A 13,324-nucleotide genomic window follows, 5' to 3' on the forward strand; every position below is an offset into this window, starting at 1 on the left:
GTTGACCCAGTAGAAAAACACATGCTGCTGCGCTCTTAAACTGCAAGACGTCATGTATTTCGTTCGTATTGGCGTAGAAAAAAAAAGACTACAACTACCGTAGTTTTTTCTGTTTAACGCGTTAGTTCGATATATATTAAAGGCTCGCCCGCCTCTGCAAATATGTATATTGGCGTTGTAACTGAAGGTTGACTACTTCGACAGGGATACGCCGTCTTTTAAAAACACCGTACATGACGCATCCCCGTTGAAGTCCCCTCACTTTTCTGCACATGCTCAGTGGAGCTGCCCAGCTAGCTCGTCCACGTTAGCCACGGAGCGGATGTAGCGTACAGACATAGTAGTGTCATCGCGTGTTGAACATTAGAGCTCTTTCGCTTTGGTTTCCACTGATGTGAACCCGTGAGTGTGTTGGTGACCTAGCGTGGCCTCTTTAGGAAAGTTGAATGTGAATTATTAGCCGTTCGAAGCAGCATTACCTCCATTTGTGTTAAAGCTAACTAGCAGGGTGGCTAACACTTAAGGGGCAGCCACCAGACTGAAGGGAAGCTGTCAAGTCTCTAAGGTGGGTGGAGCTGACTGAAATGTTGAGCCGTAGACCTTTTAACTATTATACATTTCTTGATTTATGTCAAGATAATTACAATGTCTTCTTAAAGCTACCAGCAATTTGAAAGTGTATCTACATGTCAATTTATCCCAATAGTTGTTTAAAGCAAGTAAAGATACTTCATGTTAATGTTAACCTACATTATATCTATTTACATCATGTAAGATTGGTCTTGGACACATCAGTGAAGCCACTTTGTTTAAGTGTTAAGTAAGTAAGGTATTCGTCCTTAGATGGTGATATTAATGTTAAAGAATAGTGTGCTTTTCCTTGACCATTTCAATATATAACATATTTATAGCTTATATTGATTTTATTTCCATTGTATGACTCATGCTGTTGAACTTTTGTCAATAAATAGATTGTATTTAATCTTTTTTGAACTACCTCATCATTTATGATTAAAGGCAGTATGAAAACCTAGTACGTTCCATGACATATTATCCATCTTTACAAAAAATAACATACAAATTGTATTTTCTGATTAAATACCCTCTTTTAATAGGCTTATGATGGGCATAAGTATTTGACATGGTTGTTTTTGGGGAAATGTTATAGTCATAGTAACAACTTATAACCAAACCTGTGTAACTTGCCTCAATGTCAATTCAATAGCTTTACAAACATTACATGTTGAATTTGCTAACTAATATATATAACATCATCTTCCAGTTTTTAAATTATGGCTCTAGTGAACCTTATGGTTACTTTGGCTTTTCCTCTAATAGATTTGTTCAAACATCAAGAAATGGATGGCAAAACCAAATCGTCTCCTGAAAGAATACTTCTGGAGCCATACAAATATTTGCTACAACTGCCAGGTATGTTTGTGGTGTGTTTCATTTATTTTAATCCTGTTAGACCGTTCAGCATTCATAGTCGTTCAGCACAGACAAGAATTAAGAGAACCGAACAAAATTGCCCTTCTTCGTCACTTAATACCTTCACTCCCTACGCAGGAAAACAGGTTCGGACAAAACTATCCCAAGCCTTCAACCACTGGCTGAATGTTCCAGATGACAAGCTCCAGGTAATGCAGCAATTATATCCCTGACCAACCCACTATATGTTGACAGGCTGAGGGAGGTTGTGAAGATGATATTGGGCTGTGTAAATGTCTTCTACTGCTAACCCCACACTTGAATCACTGAAACAGGGTAGTGGTCTAGCAGTGTTCAGAGCCAGTTCTGTGACCTTTTCCATGGGCCAGCCAGCTAAATCTTAACTGTGACAACCATGGGGATCAACCACTGAGCTGGTTCTCGACTTGCTTCTACCCCGTCTTTGCAGGAATGGGTTTGTGCACATGTGTTGTGGTCTCAGTGGCTAAGATCAAAGCAGTATCTATAAATATATACCATTTGCTATCAGCTCTTCACTTCTTGCCCAGAAATAGTCCTGGCAAGTGACAAGGAACTCTTTATTTCTATGGTTAATATGTCTGTGGTCTGATGATAGGATGGAAGCAGTTTTGTTAAAAAAATGAAGATTCACTAAAAACTAATACAAAAAACATGATTATTACTGTTAAGGAGAGTAGCAGTGGAGAGAACATATGTTATGTTTATACATGGCAGAACCTTTCCTTTCGCTACATCAGTTCTACATCACCCTCCCTATGCACAAATCTTCCGGGCTCTTGTCTCGCGTCTCGTGTCCACATGCTGGTCACATGACAGCTTAGATGACGTGTTGCTAGAGGAAATGAGATACTGAGGGAGCTGTGTTAGCCTGCATCAGGCCAGCGCCAAGGCCAGACAGAAAGCTCATTGCCAGCCAGAATTATTGGCTTAAGCGTCACTCAAAACAGAGAAGTCTCTAGCAACTGATCTCTGGTGGTTCCCTCTCAATAAAAGAAGCCACATTGACTGAAATTAACCAATATTCTCCGGGTTAACCTCTTTTCTCTAGTTTTTCTCCTGATTTCAAGCTCCAGCCTTATCAGATGGCTGTCTGTCCCTCCCCTCCTCCCCTCCGATATTGCTTTCTGTCAACTAAAAGGGTAAAGGGATCAATATTAATCGCGTTAGGCACTTAACCCATCACTGCCGTTCTTAGAATGCATTTCCAACAAATTGGGTTTTTGCCTAGAAGGATTGGTGTAGTGTTACAGAAGAAACAATGGCCAGAGGCCAGATGGCTTCAGAAATACAAACGTCAACCAAGTCCTTCTGTCTTGTGATGTGAAAATACATGTTCAGTTCATAAAAGATCAGTGGCATTTTTCGACATGTAGTTTGAGAACGTTGGAAATAAACACACCATTTCTATACAGAATGCTACACCTTTAAGCATTAGCAACGTTTGGTGAAAGACTAGGGTAAAAACTAACTTTTGCTTACTTTTTGATTTACTTCACAAAGGGAGACTGCATATATTTTGTGCAGTCCCCCCCCCCCCACACACACACACACACACACACACACACACACACACACACACACACACACACACACACACACACACACACTATTCAAGTGGCATCTACAGTGAGCGATCCCTCCGGCTTGCCAGCGCTTCTTGTTGTTATTTGTCAAACGATTCCAGTTCAGTAGACATGGCTGAAAATGGTAGAATTGAACAAATCTGGCATTTTCCGCTGGTTCTCTTCCACATTTATCAGCACAATAAACATGTTGGGCTTATGAGAAAGAGGCTCTCTGTGGATGCAGAGCGACCCTAAGATTCTGCTAACTGCAGGGACTGTGTGTGTTAATGGCACTCATCTATCTCTTAGTGAATTTTCTGGCTTTTCAGGTTCAAGAATTTATAAGGTAAATGTCACCTACTGTTGGACATCTTTTAAAACATATTTATCTCTCTGTGAATGAGTGTAAATCAGTGGATTGATTTACCCTCCGCAGTGTTCTACATTGGCTTGTTAAATGATCATAACAATAAACTGATTAGATGGTGTATTAGAGGCCTCTCTGACCAGTGTCTACCACATTAGGAAAGATTATGATGAGGTCTCATTTGGGGTCTTCTAGATTCAGAAGAGGGGCATTGTGGATGTGTCAGTGCTGGGCCTGTTTGCTGTAGCGATGACTAACAGATTCATCGTAGTGAATGACAGGAGTGTCAGTGCGGCCATTCCGTCCGTCTCTCCAAGGTTATTCTCTCATCAAGTTATGTGTAGGATGATGTTTGCTCTGACAAAGTGAGAGATGATGTAAGTCTATCCTTTTATAATGCACCTATATTCTATTTTAATATGTGCCTCCAGGGAAATAAACAACAACACAGGCATCTTTCAGAGAAATCCATGTTATGCATTTTGTCAGATACATTGAGTTCCACACTGAATCCTCTGATTATTATGCATTTTCCTACAGCAGTTGTACAAAGCACTAAATATAGCACTATATGCTGCCAGATCATATTTTGGTGTCTTACTAGATGATGCATTTCTCATTATTTTGAATGACCGCTCTAGCAAATATGGAAAATTGTTTTGCATTACAAACTTCCACTTGCAGTAATGAAAGTTCTACACTATGTATTTATCGTTTCCTGTTAGCTAACAGAGCTTTTGTTGTGACGTCTTGTTCGCTCTTTCCCCAAGGCTGCATTTGCATGAGCCCTTTTGATATTCAACTGTGGCTGAAAAGAAAAGCCTTCGTGGTGGCACTCACTTCCCCTGTCAGGCTGTTGAACGGACAACCAACTCTGCCCTGCAGTCTGACAGCTTATTTTACCCCTCGCTACAGTGATGTAGTGGCAAGCGAATTGGCTTGTCCCTGAAAATGATTCCTCTCGTATCAAAGGGTTCACTTCTAGCCTTGCCTCTGGTCTTCACTCTCCTCCTTGTGTTCGTATGTAGCGGGGTCGTAGTAGTAGTTTTGCTGGGTAAATTCTCGCTGAAATTGTCAGGCAGACTGAAGCCCCGCCCCCTGCTCATCGTGAGCCTGCTGTTGCCAGGAAGTTACAGCTGCTGTCTCTCCCCCCCCCCCCCCTCCCCCCCAAGAAGTAGTGTAAGGGCATTCATCCAGCTCTTCACTCTTATGAACCTGTGCCCTCCCATCTCTCCAACCCTTCATTGGCTGGGACCTTCCCCTGGGGCTCCCCCCACACTCATGAGTCTTTCTTGTACTATTAGTGCTACTACTAAAGGCGATGTTTCAAATAAAAGTAATTTAGAATTGTACACGCTTGTGGACATCATGCAGAACTTAACTGTTTTGTGGTGCAGAAGGAGGGAACAGGGGGAATTCCACCTGGGCGTGTGCTCACATTTTAGTAGCCAATCACATTCTAGCAGCTGTTTCTTGTGACAATCCTGATAAGGTTGTCCGGCACCAACTGCTCCCCTTTGCCTCCTTTTTGTGTCCTTTCATAAAGCTTTCTTTGTTTTATTTTGTCTGAACGTGGGCCATTGAAGCTGAGAGTGTGAGAATGTAAATCGTGATGGAGATAAGACAAAAACGCTTGACTTGAATGAACACACACTCAGGCATTGAGATAATCCTCTTCGTTTTCAAGACAAACACGGTGGCTAGTGCAGTTGAATGAACCAATTATGATGTCAGGCCATTAGTCAAAGGAAGTAAGAAACGGCCATTGTGTCGTTGAATAACTGCCCGAAATCGGTGTCCATCTCCCCATGCTTCATCTCATTTCTGAGGTGGACAGAGCAGGTGACATGCCGAGATCACCAGACTGGATTCATGCAAACATGTACTAGGCCACCGTTGCCTCTTCTCATTTCCTCTTTGTAATAGAGTGCAGCGTAGCTCGCATGAAAGTGATGGAGTCTTTCCATTCATAACGGTTCAGTGATTGCCGCGATGCCAAAGTGGGAGATGAAATCCACAGTCCACTCCCAGTGATAATCAAGGAGTCTTCCGAGAGCGATGATAAGGGCATTAAAACCGCCGAGTTATGCAGCGACAGTCCTCACTGTTATTGGATTCCTTCTGGATCGCAGGACGCGAAGCAGCACTTTTGAATGATTTCGATTGTTTGTGTTTTCTGCCGTTTCTGTTATTGTAACCGGAGGTCATCCTTTTTGCGGAAATGTGTTTCCGTCATGGTTTGCCAGGCGTGCAAGGACATGAAGCTCAGTCCAATTGTCAAGACTGCTGTAAGAGCGTGTACGGACTGCAGTCACGTTGTGCGTGCGTGTTCTGAGGTGATGGTTGTTGTTACGGGGCCCGACCCACTGGGTGTTGTGTTGGCCACGAGGCCTACTAACACTTTGCGCAGAATGTTTGTCCTGGAGAAGCTGTTAGTCATCAACACAGACGCCCTAGTTCATGTCCAGCCAAAGCCAATACAGCTGGTTCTACGACTAACTTAACTACTGGAGCACTCTCTGCTCCCCACCTCTTGTCCTTCAGAGCATCTCGACTTCAGCGATGTATCCTGATATCCTACCTGTCGGACTGACTGGCCGGGCAATTACTTTGTTAATGTTTTGGCTAAAGTCTATGCTCTGTTGGTTTGGTTGCACTTTAACTCCAGCCTCCAGTGCTGTAAGATTGGGTGAAGTATGGACATGGCACCCTCTAGTGGAGGCTTGTGGTACATGGCACACTAAGCACTACTAAAGCACACTTCTAATGTAGTGTTAATGTAATTGTATTGCTCAGGATTGCTCAGGTATATGCTCCCATAAACTGTGATTGCGTAGTGTGTAGGAGCAATACAAGAATTATTTGTTACACTATACTATGGTTTATTTGATCAGTCACGGCACATCTTTCTTCTGAATGTTGTGGAAAACAAAACGAACAATACAGACCTTTTCGAATGGCAGCCAAATGAAAAAAGCAAACCCTGACATTTTAGCGAAACAGGAACGACCAAATTAAGTAAACGTGGTTACAATCTGCGTGACCTAAAAAAAACGAAAACAAATGAAAGTCAGTTTGCACTTTGATGTCTGTGTGCGTGAGCGTCGTCTTACCTCCACGCCCCTCTCCCCAGGTGATCATCGAGGTGACGGAGATGCTGCACAACGCCAGCCTGCTAATCGACGACATCGAGGACAGCTCTACGCTGCGCCGGGGCTTCCCCGTGGCCCACAGCATTTACGGCGTGCCCTCCGTCATCAACTCGGCCAACTACGTCTACTTCCTGGGCCTGGAGAAGGTGCTGACCCTGGAGCACCCGGAGGCCGTGCGCGTCTTCACCCGCCAGCTGCTGGAGCTGCACCGCGGCCAGGGCCTGGACATCCACTGGAGGGACACCTACACCTGCCCCAGCGAGCAGGAGTACCGCGCCATGGTGCTGCAGAAGACGGGCGGCCTCTTCGGCCTGGCCGTGGGCCTCATGCAGCTCTTCTCCGGCTGGGGCCGCGACCTCAAGCCCCTGCTGGACACGCTGGGCCTCTTCTTCCAGATCCGCGACGACTACGCCAACCTGCGCTCGCGCGAGTACAGCGACAACAAGAGCTTCTGCGAGGACCTGACGGAGGGCAAGTTCTCGTTCCCCACCATCCACGCCATCTGGTCGTGCCCCGAGAGCACGCAGGTGCAGAACATCCTGCGGCAGCGCACGGACAACGGCGACATCAAGCGCTACTGCGTGGACTACCTGGAAAAGGTGGGCTCGTTCGCCTACACGCGCCAGACGCTGCGCTCGCTGGAGGAGGACACCTACCGGCTGATCCGGGAGCTGGGCGGGAACCCCGAGCTGGAGAGCCTTGTCAAGCACCTGGGCAGGATGCACCAGGAGGCGGAGGCCGGGGGCGGCGAGGCGGAGGCCGGGGGCGGCGACGGCGAAACCCAGTGAGGTCCTCCGCCTCCTAGGACCGGGGGAACCCGAGCCACTTGTGCCTGAGCCAGCGCCACGGTGCCCGGACCGGCAGACTGGCGGAGGTCCCTCTCGTCGGATCACGAGGGGAGATCCGTTTACCGTCTCCTGACTCCGTTGTCCAAGAAACCCCAAGAACACTGTTTGTATTCCCAAATGGTAACAGTTTTAAATGCAGCCAAAAAATTGTTTGTGTTACTTTTGTGTGTGAGTGCCTCTCAGACGTGCGGGTGTGTTTTGCCAACGCTGATTTGCGCAATGTGTTCCGTGTATGCAAGAGAAGTGCAACTGTGCGCTCAGCGAAAAGGTTTGAGCTGTTATTGAAATGTTTTAGTGGCTTTAGGTTTTTCCCAAATCCATAAACAATGAGGTTAGACCCCAGATCTTATTACTGGGCTTGCTGCACGCACACACATACACACACACACAGCGCTTTCTGTATCTGTAGCCCGATGAAAACTCTCAAGGTTGGTTTACTTAATTCGTTTTTCGGGTACAAAGTTTCGCTTGAGGTGTGTGTGAAATTCTCCCAAATGGGATTGTTTTGTTATTTGTACCTATATTGCTGCCAGAGTGCCAATTGCGTCGAAAAAAAAATCGTTGTTACTAATCTGTCTTTTTTTTTATCCTGCACACATGCTACTGCTTGCTGTTCATTTCATGCTGCATTAAGGTTTGCTGTAAAGGCCCACCCCATCGAGCTGCAGCTTTGATTGGTAGCAAGCCTCACAAAGTGACTTTATACCACGTTCATATCTGGCTTCCCATTCATGACTTTTTAATCACATTCCCACTGAAGTCACTAGTATTCTAGTCATCTTTGTCGTTGCACAACGTGCTTTGCAGAAGATTTTTGCATCTATCAATTAAAAGCATATACATGGGAAATAAAACCGTTTTTTTTGTTCTGAATGTTCAGTTTCCGTACATCTTGATTTCGAAATAGGATATGCTGAAGTATGCCACCCGGCTACCATTATCAACCAAGCTGGCTGTGAGATGAGTGCGACCCATGGCTTCCTGTCTGATATAAGGTATTACTGCCAATGTTCTCATTGTAGATTACATGACATAGATTAGTCACACTGAATTGTGTGACCCTGTGGAATTGACAATCATGATGTGCGATGTTTACCTGTATCTATCCACCATAGTCCCTGTTTTAGGACCACACCTTAATGGGTTTATTGTATATACTTGGTTGCTATTCAAATTATATTTGAGCCTGAAAGCATTAAAGTTAATCCGAAAGTATTTTTTTGTAAGAGTGTAGCTGTCAGACATGGCTGGAAAGCCATTGGGTGAATTTGAAAGTTCTCCCATGCACCAATCAGCATAATGTCCCTCATAGCCTGGGAGACGGCTGTGTCCTTTTGCCAAAGTCAGAAAATCTCTTGCTCTTGATGTTTGCTCTATAATTAATGATGTGCAAGCTCAAATTGAGTTAGGGCTGCTTCTTCAAAAAAAAATGGATCGATTCGTATAAATGTTTCGATTCTTACAAACTGTCTCCTCCCCGGTTGTAATTTTCCACTCTGAGTTTCGGTGAGAGAGAGCAGGTTAATTTGATGCAAATTCATTTCTGCCTTGGATGATAAACAGAAAAGGGGCGTAAGAAGTTGTTTTTCTGCAGAGCAGAAGACCACGTCCCTCACAGTAATCACAAAACATCTCTGTCCTCATCTCCCCTCTCCTCCCCGGCTGGCGGGATTGATTTTCTCCGCCCACGGTGACCGGGGAGTTCTTTCAGATCACAAAAACACAATGGCATTGGTGTGAGCAGCTGTATGCCTCTTTCAAGCCTTGCCGTCAATCAGCCTCTCTGCCAAAAAAATCGCATATCTGCTTTCTACTTCGATGGTGTATCTACGGGGCCATTTTGCCACAAAGTTTCGTTTTTCTTTATTTTTGTGCAATTTTGCAAATCGTTCAGCAAAGCAGCAAGACCTCCTGGTGAAATATAGGTGTACATTTGATTGACTTAAATTGGTGTCAAGGGATGTGATTTACCATGTAGAAGATCGCAGGGGATGTCACATTGCACCAATCAAAGCTTTGAAGTTAAGCTTGGATAAGTCCATTTGATGGCTGGATGTTCGACTCCCATCACTTTGATTTAATGGGATCTATTAGATTTAAGTATAAACTGCTGAGGTTATACTACACTTACATCATATGCTATGATTAAGAGGTGTTCTATGAATCTGACATGGAGCTATATTATTATTAATACATCAGTTTGCATTTCTAGTTGGGCCTCAGTTCGCCCTTATTGTGCATAATTCCATCAGTTTAGTATTATTTATGACAGCATTTGTACTCATTCACAAAACAACTCAGAGAAGAACACACTTCTGATGCAGAACTCGGTCTATGTGGGTTTTATTGAGTATGCCACTACAAAACTAATTGCAAAAGGAAAATCCAAACATAGGGTTAGGGTTAGTCCAAAATTGAAATAACTCCACATACATTGAGGCCAGAATGAGATAAATTGCTGTGGGAGCATTGCCATATTCTCTGTTGCATCATATTACATCAGTGTTTTGACTACGAATCTCCTCATTATAGTGATAAACCCCAAACTTCATGATCCTCTTAAAAGAGAAAACGACTCGGTAACGACGGGCCTAATTGCCCGCACTACGCATCATCCCACTGATTCCCTTCCATGTTATTGCATCAAGCGCTACAATGGGGTCAAGAGAGCTTAGGAAACGTATGATTTAGTCCTCACTGGCCCCACAGATGTCCAATTATGATTCCAACGTGCAGCTTCGGCTGTATAATTTCACACCCGTATCGCTCCTTCAGCATTCAATTTCCTGTGTGCTGTGGTTCTAAAAGTGAGACACTATTGGAGTGAGAGCAAACAAAACACAGATGCGATCCCAGATTGGCACTGCGAGTTTGTCGCCCTATCGAGGAAGAGAGTGCGTCTAATAATAATCCCTTCATTCCTCTGAATAACTATCCCCCAGATCCTGGGTTTGAGGATGCATGGCTTCATGAATAACACATTTCCTCCTCATCTCTCTCTAACACACACACACACACACACACACACACATGTTGACTGACAGCCACCTGTTCCCTTTCCTTTATGTGTGATGATAAAGTTGCTGGGTGGAATTAGTTGAAAAGGCGCCGAAGCAGATGCACGCCAGCCAGCCAGACCCTCAGACTATGTCATTCATAATATCGGAGACAGCTGTAGCCCATCTCGCACCGTCAGTCATAGACGACGCCGGGGCTAATGGAGTCGATAGGAGAGTCAACGTTCCGTGATGACAGATGAAAACAGGAGAGCATGCCGTTAAATAAATACCCGTTGAAAAGGCATGAAAAAGAGTGCCATGTGTTTACTGTTCTCTTTGGGCTTTCGTGCTCCACAAGCAACAAAATATATCCATCTGTATTTATATCCATCTACCCATCTGTCGTCTGTGCTCACCGGATCTGTTCGGACCATAAGTCCTTTGACTCCTGTCCTGAGGCTGATGTTCGCTCACCCCTGAGCTTCATCACGGTTCCTTTGATTTAAAAAGGACAGTCAATGTTATCCGCTTCACAGGAACTGCTGTGTGATTACAGACATCACAAATCCCTATCAGTTGGTTTCCTTATTTGTAATGTATGTAGCTCTGGGCAAGTCTCTTCTAATAATTGGTGCCACAGAGAAAATCGACAGGATCTCACAGAGTGTAGAACATGTGAAGAGAAGCCAATGTTTCAAAAGAAATGATGTTTCCAACCGGTGATGCCAACCCATTCCAAAAAAGACGAAGGCGAAGATTCTGCCAAGCTAACCGGAAATCACTGGTCTACTTTTCACAAAACGGACAATTTTCAAATCCTTAACATGCCATTTGCCATTGGATCCATCCGATTTGAACGCAAAATTGAACACAAAGTGCTTTATGACAAGATAATGTCACCCGTGGCACAGTGAATGTGAAGTGAAGGCATCATTACTGTGACAGAGGTGGCTGTGACGTTGACCCCTCTTCCTGCCTGTAATGCCGTGTGTGAGCAGAGTCCTCATTTGAGCAGTCAGAGCAATGCACAGAATAATGGGAGCAGTTTACAAGAAGAGTGAATAACGAGACGTCAATGACATTATCGATGAAACAATCGAGTTTAGACAAATTCAAGTCAAGTACCTCTTTTGAAGAGGCGCTGAAGGGAGGTGCGTGCGTGTGTGTGTAGGATTGATGCGGATATGACTGTTCTGAAGTCACTCACTGCAAGTGAGACCCAGGGAGGGATTTGACGGGGTGGGCGAGGTGAAGAGGCAGGGAGGGGTGGGTAAGATGAAGAGGCGGGGGTGGGGGGGGTTGATGTGCCTCAATGTCAGCTTGAGAGCATGAATTATACCCACTGGATCGGTGGTGGGGGGTTGGGGAAGTAAAGAGGCCACTAAATAAAAACAAATGGTCTGTATTATGCTCTATTAGGGATTTTTCTTTCAAGGAAAGAATCATGAATCGTTACCATAGGGGACATTAATTGATGCAACCCACCGATCACTCAAATGGCTTCACTGTCCTTGGCCAAGAGCAAGCACAAGGCAACAGAGGAAGCTGTGCATGATAAGCCTTGCTGAAACATTGCTGTCGGAACTTGAGTACAAACCGAGCCTACACTTTATTTGTTGCTACTTGGTATGTACGCGAGAGCCTCTTCCCGGTAAGTTATACATGAGTACTGACTCGTTACGGTCCAAAGCTAAATCTCCATCCCCTCCCATACTCAGCATGCGAGGCGGTTCCGACTCTGACTCAGTAAAACAATCAGCATCGGACATCAAAGCCCTTCCTCCCTCCGTTTCCCTTTGACCGCAGGGAGAACTGACGTGTCTACCAGGGAGAACACGGTGGGTTTTAACTGACAGCGTTCCCTGGACGGTGCACTGCAGACTACCACTGCCAACACCACCAGGCACACAACCCCGCTCTTTGATATTGCAGAACACAAGTTATTAAAAAAATAGCAGAAAAATACAGATTTTAGTAGATGCTTTTTAAGTGCGTGTGATGGGTCTAATGAGAAGTAACTCAGATCTCCAAATAAGGTGACAAAGACGTTGCCGAGTGTAATTTTTTTTTTATTCCCCATAAAAGGTTTCCAGGAAACCAGAGTCTAAATTTCACAGTCATTGTCGATAGCATGGGGCACGTCGGAAACACACATTTTGTTGAGCTCGCAGTGTGTGCGTTATCCGCGGATCTTTTTTTTTCACGCATGTCTGATGCCTATGGTGAATACATTAAGGCCACGTCACAATGTCCACGCAACAGTTACATTACACATTACAAAGTGTGTGTGTGTGTGTGTGTGTTTGTTCGTGCGCGTGTGTGTGTGCATGTGTATGTGCGTGTGTGTGTGTGCGTGCGTGTGTTTGTTCGTGCGTGTGTGTCTGTGTGTGTGTGTGTCATATCTACAAACCGTGAAGTGTGTGAAAAGCTTAAGAGAATAAGTTACAAAATAGACGCCTCAAATGTAAAATACAATCTCTTTTCTTTTTTTAAAAGGCCATCACGCCCCACGCCAAAGACTCCAACTTTGGCATTTCAGGTTAAAGTATCAAGGCTTCATTAAATCTCAATCTACCACCTCCCTACATCTCCATTCCCGAAGTGGCGGGCTCCTACGGCACTAATATCACCCAGCCAGCGCCACCTGCTGCTATTGCACATCAACGTCTCGCTTCCGCCCCCGTCCCTGTCACACTTTATTCACAGAACATCTATTTTGCTGAATTAAATACTTTTTTTCCCCCACAAATTGGAAACACATTCCCCCAGCTAATGTAACGAGCGCTGACAGCTTGTAGCGGCAGTTAAAAAATCCTGGCTTTCGAGTCGGTTTCCAACGTCTGAGGTCGAAAAAAGTATCTCGAAAGGTGTTGCGCAGGAAGTTTCGGCGACGGTGGTGAGGCGCGCTCCTAAAGTAAAC

General features: G+C 44.8%; 1 protein-coding gene across 1 annotated transcript; it reads left to right on the forward strand.

The window, feature by feature from the left end:
- Window positions 1–59: 59 nt before the first annotated feature.
- ggps1 (geranylgeranyl diphosphate synthase 1) lies at window positions 60–8,283 on the forward strand. The gene is made up of 4 exons (XM_079759049.1): window positions 60–565; window positions 1,339–1,431; window positions 1,570–1,640; window positions 6,539–8,283. Exons 2-4 carry the CDS (start codon window positions 1,359–1,361, stop codon window positions 7,343–7,345), a joined length of 951 nt encoding a protein of 316 aa, XP_079615175.1. The 5' UTR covers window positions 60–565; window positions 1,339–1,358; the 3' UTR covers window positions 7,346–8,283.
- Window positions 8,284–13,324: the final 5,041 nt, after the last annotated feature.

The sequence above is a fragment of the Pollachius pollachius genome (assembly GCF_949987615.1).
Source record: "Pollachius pollachius genome assembly, chromosome: 2".
Lineage (NCBI taxonomy): Eukaryota > Metazoa > Chordata > Actinopteri > Gadiformes > Gadidae > Pollachius > Pollachius pollachius.

What these genes read in the sequence shown, in the direction of transcription:
- ggps1 (XM_079759049.1), top strand. Translation starts at nt 1,359, where the DNA reads ATGGATGGCAAAACCAAATCGTCTCCTGAAAGAATACTTCTGGAGCCA. An exon ending in ATATTTGCTACAACTGCCAG is followed by an intron (nt 1,432 to 1,569) that starts GTATGTTTGTGG and finishes CTCCCTACGCAG; the next exon opens with GAAAACAGGTTCGGACAAAA. An exon ending in TTCCAGATGACAAGCTCCAG is followed by an intron (nt 1,641 to 6,538) that starts GTAATGCAGCAA and finishes CCCTCTCCCCAG; the next exon opens with GTGATCATCGAGGTGACGGA.